Here is a 13,614-nt window from a genome sequence, read left to right on the forward strand (position 1 = left end):
TAATAACGATTTTAATTATTTTCGTTTCTTGATGTCATATAGGTTCTGAAGAAGATCATCAAATATATACAAGAACAAAATGAAAAGATCTACGCCCCTCAAGGCCTGCTTATAACAGACCCAATTGAAAGAGGATTAAGAGTTGTATCCTTTTTTTTTTGGGGGGGGGGGGGTTGGTTTGAATGCTCACAACCTTCTGGGTAAATCTGCACTCGATTAAGATTTTCCGATTTTCCTTTGTTCATTGAATCTGTATCCACTGTCTCAATACAATAACAAGTGGGAAACATTTACCCTTGAAAACAGGGCCAACTGTCGAAGGCTCTTTGAGTATAGGCATGATATTTGAATTTTTTCTCAACTGTAAACATGAATGCAACCATAAAATATTGTGAACCAAGTATAACCGGGTTTTTCAGTATCTACTTTTTTTTCCCCTGTGTTCCAATATCGTGCTTTTTGTAATCAAAATGTTCTCTCACACTTAGCTTTGCAAATTAATATTTCAGTGCGTCACTTTCAAATCGGTCTCTTCCACTCTAATTGTTCAGCACCCTCTCATGTAATCTGTTTTCCACAGCAAAATATGGGATATGCCATTTTGTATTCCGGACACACATGCATGACTTTACGGAGTTTATAGTTCACACAGAGTTCGATGTTGTTTCCTTAATCTTTGATCTGAAGCATTCGCGGCTTCTCTTTTCCTGATAAGCATACCTTTTCCCATTAATACAAGCATGACCTGTGTGTTTTTTTTGTTGTTTTTTTTAACAGCATTCCATTCTTTGTCTCGCCATGTTTTGAAACGCCATCTCATATTGATTGTACAGAAATTCAAATTGTTGCTCGCTCGACGGCCTCGCCTTTGCCAGTTACTTTTTTTCCCCTCTTCTTTATCAGATTTTTTGGGCTATATTCTACAGTCCTCACTACGAAAGGAGAGTCGCATTTTTATGTTTTTTATGGTAGTTATTACAACAGGCGTTGTTTGTTCACATGGTAGATGTTCGTGCAAAATCTGAATCTTTCCTTATTTCCTGAGATCTTGGATAGATAAGTGCCTAATGCCTTATTGCTGACTTGAGAAGATCTTCTGTAAAGGATAATGGTTGGGTGAGGTAGTGTCAAAAACCACACAAAAAATGATAATGTGGATTGTACTGACATCCCGCCTTCCATATTTCCACAGGATTGTACGTCTTGTTTTGTTTTATTTTTTATTCCACATTACATGAGGTGTTTCCCTAACAACTGTGCTACCCAGATTGAAATCACCATTTATGAAGACAGAGGTATGAGCGGTGGAAGATAGATCTGCAGCGACCAAGGTAAATATTAACTTTCTTTCAAAACACACCATTCCGCGCCGTGCTCCTGTACGTAGGTGACTTCTTCCACTGTCGTGATACACTGGGCTGTGTATCCACCTACTGCATGTAATCTTGGGGCTTTTACAAACCCCTCTATGAATCTGCAGTTGCGGTGTAACGCAGAACAGATGACACTATTTTCTCACACTGATTAAGTTCAGGTTTTTGAAGTAATGTGTATGTACAGTACGGTGACTGGGCACAGGTCTCCTTTTGATAAGCAAGTGTATAATAAAAGCGTATTCTGGTGAATGCCTGTCAGCAGAATTTGAGACTACTCTGACACACACACACACAATGATTGTACAGGGTAAAAGGACAAATACAAATGCTTGTAATAGTAATACAATAATAGTGGTCCAATATTAACTGCTGTAAACTACTGTTTAGGGTTTTGAAATTCAGATTATGTATGTCGGTGGCTGGAGAGACTGCTTGAATCGTTGAATGTCTGTGCACTGCCACTGGGAGCCTTGTCTCTAGGTGGTCCACAGTGGGCACCACAAGCCCCCAACCCCTCCCACCACCCATCACACTCATTTGATTCTAAAAACATTCGAAAAGCATTGACACTATCCAGAGACGCATGCCTGCTTCTTGGGTGCACCTGGTTTTATTTTACTTCCCCTGGAGTATGTAATATTTTGGAAACGGCCTTATTGTATGGAGATAGACTGCAGCAGTGAAGATTAACTTGAGTTAAAAGAAAGTGAAATTCTTGAGCAAAATAATTGAATGTACAAACCAAAACACCGAAATAGCAAATGAGAATCGTGGTTACGAAATTAATGGCATTACATATGCCATGCAAAATGGTATTTATTTAAGATAGTGATAGTAAACGTGAAAATCTTCCCATGAAGGCTACTTCTACTTCTGAGGCAGTCTTACCAGCACCAGTGCGGGTAGAGCTGATCTTAAACAGTAGAGTATAATACTTGCTTATTGCATAGGGGGTGACTGTCCTGCCTCGCAGTAGATTTCGTAGTATTTTGGGGTAAAAAATAACATTATAAGGTAGGTTCCCCTCTTGATGAAGACTCCACCACTGCAGTGAAGTTTGACTAGTGTGTTGTGTTTGTTGGTGGCTGCTGAGCAGTGAGGCACCATCCAGTTAGTGAGCACAAAACCATAACACAGAATGAACTGTAGTAGGCAGACCTTCCTAGTGTTTGGACAGATCCAGGTTCTATTCAGAAGTACAGTAGGCACAAAAAGCAAAAGCACTGGAAAGTGCTGGAACTCTCCTTTTCCCTCATTTCAATTTTTCGCTTGCTCGAAAGTCCACCATTGCCATTCCATTTGAGGTCATAACCCGATCCTCAGCCTGTTCTCCCAGCCCACTTCCTTCAGGAGGAGAACTTGGCACAGGTTTCTGCAGTGCAGTTGGGCTTTCAGGAGTTTGGTCTGGTTGTGGTGGTCTCTCTCCTCAGGGCTCAATCCGTAGCAAGCTCTCCCCTGAATATCCCTTCCTAGATGGGTTGTAAGCTCAAACTCATCCGATTGTTTAGAACAGATATGGGAGATGTGACACACCTGTAAGCTTCCTGTTTATCCAGCTGAAGCATTTGCTCCACGAGCTCTTCCGGAATTTCCTGAAATCCGTTGCTGGATACTCTGTGCTGGAGTGCGAAGCTGAAGCATAGAGAGGTCCCCACAAGCACATTTGACTTCATTCCCATCGGCTTCCTGAATCCGCAATTCTGCTACAACCTTTCACACTTCAGGTGTCGATAATTCTTAAATGGCTTCCTCATTTTTGTCACCATCTTAACAAAATTTCCAGACTTTTAGTACTGGGTGATATTCTGGACACCTGAAGACTGATATTTGTGAACTTCGTCCTCCAGTGTTGGAGTTCGTTGTGGTGCATGTAACTGGATGTGAAGCCAAAGACCCAGGACAAAAATGTTTATCTCCTCTTCGAAAAACGTATTCACTTCCATGAAGAATGAGGTCTTAAGGCAACGTGACAGCCAAATCGCTGAATGCCATCCATGTAGTAATAATCAGTTCTTCTCTTTTTCAGCTGGCAAATAAGTGCCTTAGAGTGTTTCATGTCTTGAGATTTCAGTTGACCCAAGCCACTAGCTAGATCCTCCTCGCCCTAAGGAAGAACATGTTCGCTTCTCCAGTTTAATATGCAGCAGGGAAGTCACAGTGGTGTCCCTGCCACCTACATTGTTTCCCTCACAAGAGGTCCTTTCCATAACCGTGAGGGACGAGCTTTTTATCTACTGCCACCATTGGACCTAGATAACTGAAGACACAAGTGGTCTCATAAAGGTGAGGAATGATTGTGCTATACAACTGCCACAGCCTCCGCCATACAGGCCAGTTGTAACCCTGCTGGCTTTTGTAGAACTTTTGCAGGAGGTAAAGGCTTAGTTATCTTCCTAAGTTCAGGATGCTGGCAATGGCTCAGATGCTGGCAGATTTACAGAGCAGTAACAGCATTTGCTCAGTTGACATTCAGGACACATAATTTCATGTTCCTGACCTGAAGAAGCAGAGGAAGTACTGCCGGTTCATGGTGGAAAATTAAAAAATTTCAGATCAGTCTGGCATTTGGTCTGATTGCCATGTTCTGTTCTTTAAAAAGAGCCTGGCCCTCGTGGTGACCTTCTTGCATCAGCACAAAATTCACTGCTGCCCATTACTAGGCACCTTTCTCATTCTAGTAGTAGCAGTAATGTGCACTCTGCATTGTTTTTAACACTGGTAAACCTATACAGGCTCAAGTACTCGGTGAACTACAAAACACGATCTGCTCTGATCCAGAAGGTTTCAATTCGTAGGGCTGACTTTTATATACCAGACTGGCAAAGGTTTTTCCACTTCTGGCGAGGATAAAATAACCTTTCAAACATTGAGATGTTTATCGTTTAGTTTGGACTATTAAGACAGGTGGTTCTAGAGGCTGCTGAGACTACTGGGTACCCCATGCCACATTCCCCATGCACTCCTAGGAAATAGGTCGGGTGGAGCTTTGGAACCATCTGTAAGAAGACTTTTTAAAGCCTATACTTATCCATCCATCCTTGGTTCCAACTTTGGAGTTGGAGTTGGGGGTGGAGGGGTTGGGGGGGATTGTGGAGGGTATACCTTCATCTCTTGGTTCTGCTGCACTGACTACTGCTTGAAGTCATTACCAACTTTTGAGTGTAAGCATGTGGACACACTGTATAGACATTTATCGGTGCCTTGTTGCAAAAATTAGATATGACCCTCAGCATAAACACTAGCACTGGCACTAGATGCCCCCTTCTTGGTGTAACAAGTCTTTCTGTCGGTGCTGAGATCGAAGGTGCTGGTTGTCATCACATACAACGCCATAGCTCTTTTACATCACTAAGCAGGATTCCACTCATGTTCCACAGCTTTTCTGGCTCTGGTATCTGACTGACTGTAGCTTTGAGGAAATGGGCACTGTTGCAGTTCCTGCTTCTGAAAGTTGACCTCTACAGTGATGTCAACAGCACAAGTGTGGGCAGACTTATCAGGCATTTATGTTTATAAAGTCAGTGGGTGATCCTTCAGGGACATGCTGACCCCATCTTAAACGTCTTTGCTCACCTTCTTATACGTGCATTTGCAGCCTACTTCAACCTTTGGATGGGCATGGTACCCGTGTTCTTGGAAGGCACCCCAAACACTCTTATGTAGAAAACCCTCTCCAGAAAACCAGTCTTGTTGGTATACAGTGATCCATTTGGCTGTGGAATGGCCTCACTGTGTTTAGCGCTGGGATCTACCCCACCTTCTAGAGAGAGGCGATATGCATCTCTCCCAGAGTAGAAATCTTATGTCTTTGAAGGGCTGGAGAGTGCTGTGCTTCGCAATACCACAGTTCTTCAGTTTTAATACTTGTTTCCTGAAATGTTGGCATGTCAACATCTGTGTCTTTCCTTAGAGAACATGGAGGTAGTAGCGACTGCCAGGAAATACTTCAAAGAACCAGTATAAAGGTTAATGTTTGTGGTTCTGTCACTGGGCATTAATGAACAACAGTATTATGATATATCTCTTTCATTGAAAGTGCTTAGAAGGCAGATGCACTTCATATCCAGACGGGCAGTACAAAGACAGCAGATTAATTTATTACATTTTTTGATGTAGCGAGGTCTCGACCCAAAGACATTGAAGCACTTCACAAGAGAGCAAAAAGTACAGTCTGGACAACTAACGTCATAAAACAACTGGTTAGCAAAGGTAAACAAAAGCCGCAAACAGTTTGTCTCCTCATAGACCTTACAGGACAAGAAGCACTTGCAAACCGGATATAATCAAACAACCAAAGCACCAAGAGAACAGAAAGGACAAACAGTAACTGTCGGGATAGACAATTCAGGACTACAGATCTGTGTATCTAACTCCTCCTGCTCCATACAGGAGCAGGCCCTGTCTTTTAGTATCTCTTTAATTCTTTCCGCATCTGTATTTTTAAGATCTTATCACTAAAGAGATTGAAGACTTTAAAATAGTTTTCCATGAAAATATAGCCTTTCTCACTTTAAGAAACTGAGGGAATCCCCCTTAATTAAAAGTAGTTAAGCTGATGATCTGCAGCGGTTTTGTGAAGAAAGTGAAACCGTGTTACAGGTCAGTCACTTAACATATGAATCAAGAGGAGGGAGATAGAAACAGTTTTGCAGCTTGAATCCTTTTCTGGATTCACATGCTTTGCATTATTCCGCCATCTTGTGGTTGGGTATGGAATTGTCTTTCTTTTCTACTTTTTTCTTCATGGGCGTCGTCAACCACCATATGCTGGTATGCCCATCCTGTATTTGATGTCAAAAGGCACCCCAGATGTTCCTGTGCTAAGTCGCTATCTTCAAATTCTTTTTTACACCAATGGGTCTGGAAGCCACAGAGAACCTCTGGAAGTGTGTTAAAAATATCGCCTTTTTAAAGAAAATCTGCTGAAATCCGTGAACAAAGGATGACTAGAGAGAAAGGGACCCTTCCTTCTTTTTCCCGTCGAGAGACCTCGTCCGAATCAGCCACTTCGTCGGAAATGAGGATAGGTAGGGGGCATGGAAAATACCACATTAAAATTCTGCCCGACTGCCACCACAAGTTTGTGCATAGAGACCCCCATGAGGTCTGTAACCTCTGTCTCCTGAAAGACCAAGACTAGGACTGGGAAGCCTACGCGCTGCGTTTGTACCAAAAACCTTACAGGTATGCCGAAGACAAAAGCTACAACTCTACACCATGGCCACCCAGAGGCCACCAACATCGCTGGAGGACAGCGGCAAGTCCAGCAATGACGATGAAAACGTCGATGAACCCGAAACAGTGCACGGCGGAAAGTCAGACACTGAAGCTTACACAACAGAAGCCGAGAGGAAACGGGTAACGAAGAAATTGGCGATGGAGGCCAAAAAACACCTACATGGTCGCCAAGCTGCCAAAAGGCACTGAACATAAACCCTTGGACAAAAAGTCTAAAAAAAAAAAAAATTAAAAAAACAACAACCTCCGCGCCGAAGCAAACATCAACCAAAGATCAGCCGAAAGCCAAAGAGGCCCACGGATCCAGACCACAGGATACAGATGCAGGCAAGACCCCGTCAAAGCCCTCGACGATCCCACCCAGTCGAGAGGGAAAAAAATAAGGCACAAAAATACTGACAGACCCATCGACGCCCAAGACAAGACCTTCACTGAAGCCGAACAGAAGACGCAGAAGGTTAAAAAGAAAAAGAGAAAGGTTGAGGCTGAGATGTCAGCACTCCTGCTAAGAAAAAAGGAGTTTGACCCCTTAAGGGAATGTCGACTCCCAACTAAACAGTCAACGGGTTTCGACCACAAAGACAACCAGTCTGCCTTAGAGGTTCCTGCAATACCAGAGCCACAGGAGGAAGAACCCGAGGAGGAGTTCTGTGAACGCAAGGAGGCTGAATGGGCAGGTGGGATCAACTAAGAATTGTGGAACTACCTCGAAACTGAATCTTCCCAGGAAGGAGTAGACAGCTACCCTTTGAGGCCTTCACCACTTGACAACCTCTACATGTAAAACAGCCTCATTAAGAGGGCTGCTGAAACCTATGTAGTAAAACTGGAGGAAGAAAAGGTAGACTTGTTTCCTCCTAGAAACAGTAATGCCAGCCAACTAGGGTAACCTGTATTTATCAAAGCTACCCAGCATACTGGACCAGGGTAAGGAGATGTTTAGGAAACCTGCCACTGCAAAGGCAGTAACGCCAAGGGTTGAGAAAAAAGTACAAATCCAAGACCCAAAGTATATTCAAGGAGATGCACCAGCTGACTCAATAATTGTCACCATGGCAATAAGGTGTAACAACAACCCTACCTCTACAGGACGACCTCCTGGAAAAGAAAGCAAGAGGCTCAACATGGTGGGAAGAAAGATGGCGAGGGAGGCTGCAACACAGTGGTGAAGTACAAACTCAAACACACTGTTGAAAAGATATGGCCACCAAAAATGGGGCATGATGGAGTCCCTCATGCAACACCTCTCACAGAAGTACAGGAAGAGGGCCAAAGCAGTCATGCAGGAGGAGCGAAATACCCAAAACGTGCCTGAAGTCAACCTTGAGCGCAGCAGACTCTTCCAGCAGGCAGATGTTCAGTGGCACTATACTACAAAGACATGCCTGGTTAAGAGTGTCGGGTTTTAATTCTGAGGTGCAAGCCTCCATGATCAACATGCCTTTTACAGGAGACGCCCTCTCCAGCCAAGCAGTTGATGTGTCCTTACAACAGATAAAGAGGGACAATGAAATTGGCCAAGGCTATCGGAGCCCTACATTACATAATGTTCAGAGGCTTGTTCAGAAGGCGAGGAAGCACAGCCTGAAGGCCCACAAGAGAGCTGGGGCAACAGCAACAGCAGCCATTAGTCATGCAACAGTCCACGTATCAGCAATGGCAACACCCTGCCAGGCAGTCCATTTCTCATTAGGAAGGTGACAACCGCCTGCCCTCCCCCTCCCCAACCTTTCTGAGGAAGAGGAACAGCAAACAATTGACTTGCCCAACAACACAGGCCCCCACATAACACCAGTGCGAGACAGAAAAAGATTTTTTCCAAAAAGATTGGGGAAAAAATAGCAACAGACAAATGGATCTTAATCATGATCCATCATGGATACTGCATAGAAATAACCAAAGAACCACCACATAACCCCCCCCCCCCAAACCAAAAAGATTTGAGGAGAAGAAATAAAATTAAGAAAGAATGTTGAAGAACTCTTACAAAAGAACACTAAGGAAAGAGTACCACCAAGGGAAAGTAATAAGTGAAACTCCTCCTTGTTTCATTGTTCAAAATCAGAACCTAACCCCAAGGCCTTTTCTAGACCTCAGATTCCTGAACAAATTAATTTGCACTCAACATTTCAAGATGACAACACTGCAAGCAGCTATCCCACTTCTAAGACAAGAAGACTACATGGCTACCCTGGACCTCAAGGATACCTATTTACACATCCCAGTGATTCAAGGACACAAGAAGTACCTCAGATTTGCACTAGTCGCAGTACACTGCCAGTTCACAGTACTGTCATTCAGAATAAAGTTACTGCCACATGATTTCACAAAGTGCCTCGTTGCAGTTGCAGCTTACCTAAGAAGGAAGGTAATACATGTATACCCATACCTAGAAAACTGATTAGTAAAGGCACAATCATAACAGAAATCCCTAAGTTACGCAAAAACAGTAATCACAACTTTAGAACGTCTGGGTTTCTCCATAAACCAAAAAATATAGTTGCCACTACAGGAACAGGAAAAGGTGCTCCTGGGAGCAACCCTAAACTTGTGGGCGGCATGAGCATACCGTTACCCAAAGAAGATAGTCTGTGGCAGGGCAAGTTCATCCGTACCAGAAGAAGGGCCAGTCTCTGAAAGTGAATACAGACATGAAACTAATGGGCATGATGGCATCATGCATACTACTCATAACATGCAAGATTAGACATGCAACCGTTCCAAACATGGATCTGCAACAAATGGTCAAAAGCCACCAGTAGTTAGCAGGATCTAGTGGTTGTCACAGGAAAGATACAAAACGAGATACACTGATGGAAATCAAGACAGGTGACCTTAGAAAGAGACCATTCAAGAGACCAACTCCAACAGTGACCATCACAACAGATGCATCCAACAAGGGTTGGGAAGCACACACAGGGAACTTGAAAATACAGGGACAATAGAACAACACAGATGCGCTGAAGCAAATAATTTTCCTGGAAATTACGTGTTTCTCGCTCTGAAAGCCTTCCAAGCACACATCACAGGAAGAGCATGGTAACACAAACAGACAACACAACAACCATGTGTTACCTGAACGGACAGGGAGGCACACAATTGTACAGCCAGTGCACACTCCCCCAAGAAAAATGGCAATGGGCCATTTAAAAAAAGAAGACTCCCTCTCTACATCGCCCACAACCGGAGAAAGAAAACATGGAGGCTGATAGTCTAAGCAGATAAGACAACAGTTCACACGATTGGGAGCTAAAACAAGAAACACTGGAGAGGATATTCAAAGCCTGAGGAAGGCTGACAATAGATCTGTTCGTAACAGCAGAAAACCCAAAATGCCAACACTTCGCCTCCAGTTTTGACACCACCGGTCAGAAGGGAATGTCCTCTCACTAAACTGGTCAGAGAGATTTGTTTATGCTTTTTCACGGATCCCTCAAATACACAAAATGTTTGGAAAAGCCAGACAACCAGTGAACAACCTTATCCTCATAGCCCCTCAATGGGCCAGACAGACCTGGTACTCAGATCTCCTAGAGATGTCCAGTGTCCAAATGATAACGATCAAAACAGATCAATCAGGACCTGCTAACAATGCAGAAGGGGAGAATGTACCACCTGGAGCCAGAAACACTCAGCCTTGCGGCATGGCTCCTCAATACATAGAGTTCAGGCATCTGAAACTAAAGCCAAGGACAATGAAAATCCTTAAGGAATCCAGTAAAACTGCCACAAGGAAATGTTATGCAGCAAAGTGGAAAAGATGCATCTCCTGATGCACAAATAACAGGAGAATGGAAACAAATACAGGACTGGAAACTGTACTAACATACCTCACTCTGCTGTTGGATAGCTGCTTAACCTATCCATCATTAAACATACACCTAGAAGCAACAGTAGCCTACACCAGGGGCACCTCATGTGTCAGTTTCTTCACTTCACCACCAGTGAAGAGGTTTTTAGAGGGGTGTAAGGAAATGCCTCCTTGGCATGGTTACCACCTGACTTTTTGCCTTTGCTGATGCTATGTTTTGATTTGAAAGTGTGCTGAGGCCTGCTAACCAGGCCCCAGCACCAGTGTTCTTTCCCTAACCTGTACTTTTGTTTACACAATTGGCACACCCTGGCATCCAGGTAATACCCTTGTAACTGGTACCCCTGGTACCAAGGGCCCTGATGCCAGGGAAGGTCTCTAAGGGCTGCAGCATGTCTTATGCCACCCTGGGGACCCCTCACTCAGCACAGACACACTGCTTGCCAGCTTGTGTGTGCTGGTGAGGACAAAACGAGTAAGTCGACATGGCACTCCCCTCAGGGTGCCATGCCAACCTCACACTGCCTATGCAGTATAGATAAGTCACCCCTCTAGCAGGCCTTACAGCCCTAAGGCAGGGTGCACTATACCATAGGTGAGGGCACCAGTGCATGAGCACTGTGCCCCTACAGTGTCTAAGCCAAACCTTAGACATTGTAAGTGCAGGGTAGCCATAAGAGTATATGGTCTGGGAGTCTGTCAAACACGAACTCCACAGCACCATAATGGCTACACTGAAAACTGGGAAGTTTGGTATCAAACTTCTCAGCACAATAAATGCACACTGATACCAGTGTACATTTTATTGTAACATACATCCCAGAGGGCACCTTAGAGGTGCCCCCTGAAACCTTAACCAACTACCCGTGTAGGCTGACTGGTTTTAGCAGCCTGCCACACTCGAGACATGTTGCTGGCCACATGGGGAGAGTGCCTTTGTCACTCTGTGGCTAGTAACAAAGCCTGCACTGGGTGGAGATGCTTATCACCTCCCCCTTGCAGGAGCTGTAACACCTGGCCTCAAAGGCTCACCCCCTTTGTTACAGCACCACAGGGCATTCCAGCTAGTGGAGTTGCCCGCCCCCTCCGGCCATGGCCCCACTTTTGGCGGCAAGGCCAGAGGAGATGATGAGAAAAACAAAAAGAGGAGTCACTGGCCAGTCAGGACAGCCCCTAAGGCAACCTGAGCTGAAGTGACTGACTTTTAGGAATCCTCCATCTTGCAGATGGAGGATCCCCCCAATAGGGATAGGAATGTGACCCCCCTCCCCTTGGGAGGAGGCACAAAGAGGGTGTAGCCTCCCTCAGGGCTAGTAGCCATTGGCTAATGCCCTCCCTGACCTAAACACGCCCCTAAATTCTGTATTTAGGGGCTCCCCAGAACCTAGGAACTCAGATTCCTGCAACCTAAGAAGAAGAGGACTGCTGAGCTGAAAAACCCTGCAGAGAAGACGGAGACACCAACTGCTTTGGCCCCAGCTCTACCGGCCTGTCTCCCCACTTCTAAAGACACTGCTCCAGCGACGCTCTCCCCAGGGACAAGCGACCTCTGAATCCTCAGAGGACTGCCCTGCTCTAGAAGGACCAAGAAACTCCAGAGGACAGCGGCTCTGTTCACCCAAGACTGCAACTTTGTTTCAAAGGAGCAACTTCAAGACTTCTGCGTTTCCCACCGGAAGCGTGAGACTCGCTACTCTGCACCCGACGCCCCCAGCTCGACTTGTGGAGAAACAACACTTCAGGGAGGACTCCCCGGCGACTACGAGACTGTGAGTAGCCAGAGTTGCCCCCCCCAAGCCCCCACAGCGACGCCTGCAGAGGGAATCCCGAGGCTCCCCCTGACCACAACTGCCTGTTCCTCAGATCCCGACGCCTGGAAAAGACTCTGCACCCTCAGCCCCCAGGACCTGAAAGATCGGAACTCCAGTGCAGGAGTGACCCCCAGGAGGCCCTCTCCCTTGCCCAGGTGGTGGCTACCCCGAGGAGCCCCCCTTGCCTGCCTGCGTCGCTGAAGAGACCCCTTGGTCTCCCATTGATTTACATTGGAAACCCAACGTGCGTTTGCACACTGCACCCGGCCGCCCCGTGCTGCTGAGGGTGTACTTTCTGTGCTAACTTGTGTCCCCCCCGGTGCCCTACAAAACCCCCCTGGTCTGCCCTCCGAAGATGCGGGTACTTACCTGCTGGCAGACTGGAACCGGGGCACCCCCTTCTCCATTGAAACCTATGCGTTTTGGGCACCACTTTCACCTCTGCACCTGACTGGCCCTGAGCTGCTGGTGTGGTAACTTTGGGGTTGCTCTGAACCCCCAACGGTGGGCTACCTTGGACCCAAACTTGAACCCCGTAGGTGGTTTACTTACCTACAAAAACTAACAAATACTTACCTCCCCCAGGAACTGCGAAAATTGCACTGTCTAGTTTTATAATAGCTATATGTGATTTATTTGAAAAGTATATATGCTATTGTGATTATTCAAAGTTCCTAAAGTACTTACATGCAATACCTTTCATTTGAAGTATTACATGTAAAATTTGAACCTGTGGTTCTTAAAATAAACTAAGAAAATATATTTTTCTATACAAAAACCTATTGGCCTGGAATTGCCTTTGAGTGTGTGTTCCTCATTTATTGCTTGTGTGTGTACAACAAATGCTTAACACTACTCCTTTGATAAGCCTACTGCTCGACCACACTACCACAAAATAGAGCATTAGTATTATCTCTTTTTGCCACTATCTTACCTCTAAGGGGAACCCTTGGACTCTGTGCATACTATTCCTTACTTTGAAATAGTGCATACAGAGCCAACTTCCTACATTGGTGGATCAGCGGTGGGGTACAAGACTGCATTTGCTGGACTACTCAGCCAATACCTGATCACACGAAAAATTCCAAAAATTGTCATTAGAAATTGATTTTTGCAATTTGAACTATTTTTCTAAATTCTTAAAAGTCCTGCTAGGGCCTTGTGTTAGTCCCTGTTTAGCATTTCTTTTTGAGTTTAAAAGTTTTGTGAAAGTTTGAATTAGATTCTAGAACTAGTTTTAGATTCTTAAAAAGTATTCCAACTTTTAGAAACATAATGTCTAGTGCAGAAGTGAATGTGATGGAACTCGACATCACCCCTTACCTCCATCTTAAGATGAGGGAGCTAAGGTCTCTCTGCAAAATAAAGAAAATCACAA

General features: G+C 44.9%; 1 protein-coding gene across 1 annotated transcript in view; it reads left to right on the forward strand.

Annotated features, from left to right (window-relative positions):
* The window catches only part of GOLGA7 (golgin A7), a 191,915-nt gene that overhangs the window by 133,050 nt on the left and 45,251 nt on the right, over window positions 1–13,614 (forward strand). The window contains exons 4-5 of the mRNA XM_069214119.1: window positions 43–144; window positions 1,268–1,331. Coding sequence (XP_069070220.1) covers window positions 43–144; window positions 1,268–1,315 — 150 coding nt within the window. The 3' untranslated portion in view covers window positions 1,316–1,331. The remainder of the gene's footprint in view (window positions 1–42; window positions 145–1,267; window positions 1,332–13,614) is intronic.

The sequence above is a fragment of the Pleurodeles waltl genome, chromosome 11 (genome assembly GCF_031143425.1).
Source record: "Pleurodeles waltl isolate 20211129_DDA chromosome 11, aPleWal1.hap1.20221129, whole genome shotgun sequence".
NCBI classification, from domain to species: Eukaryota; Metazoa; Chordata; class Amphibia; order Caudata; family Salamandridae; genus Pleurodeles; species Pleurodeles waltl.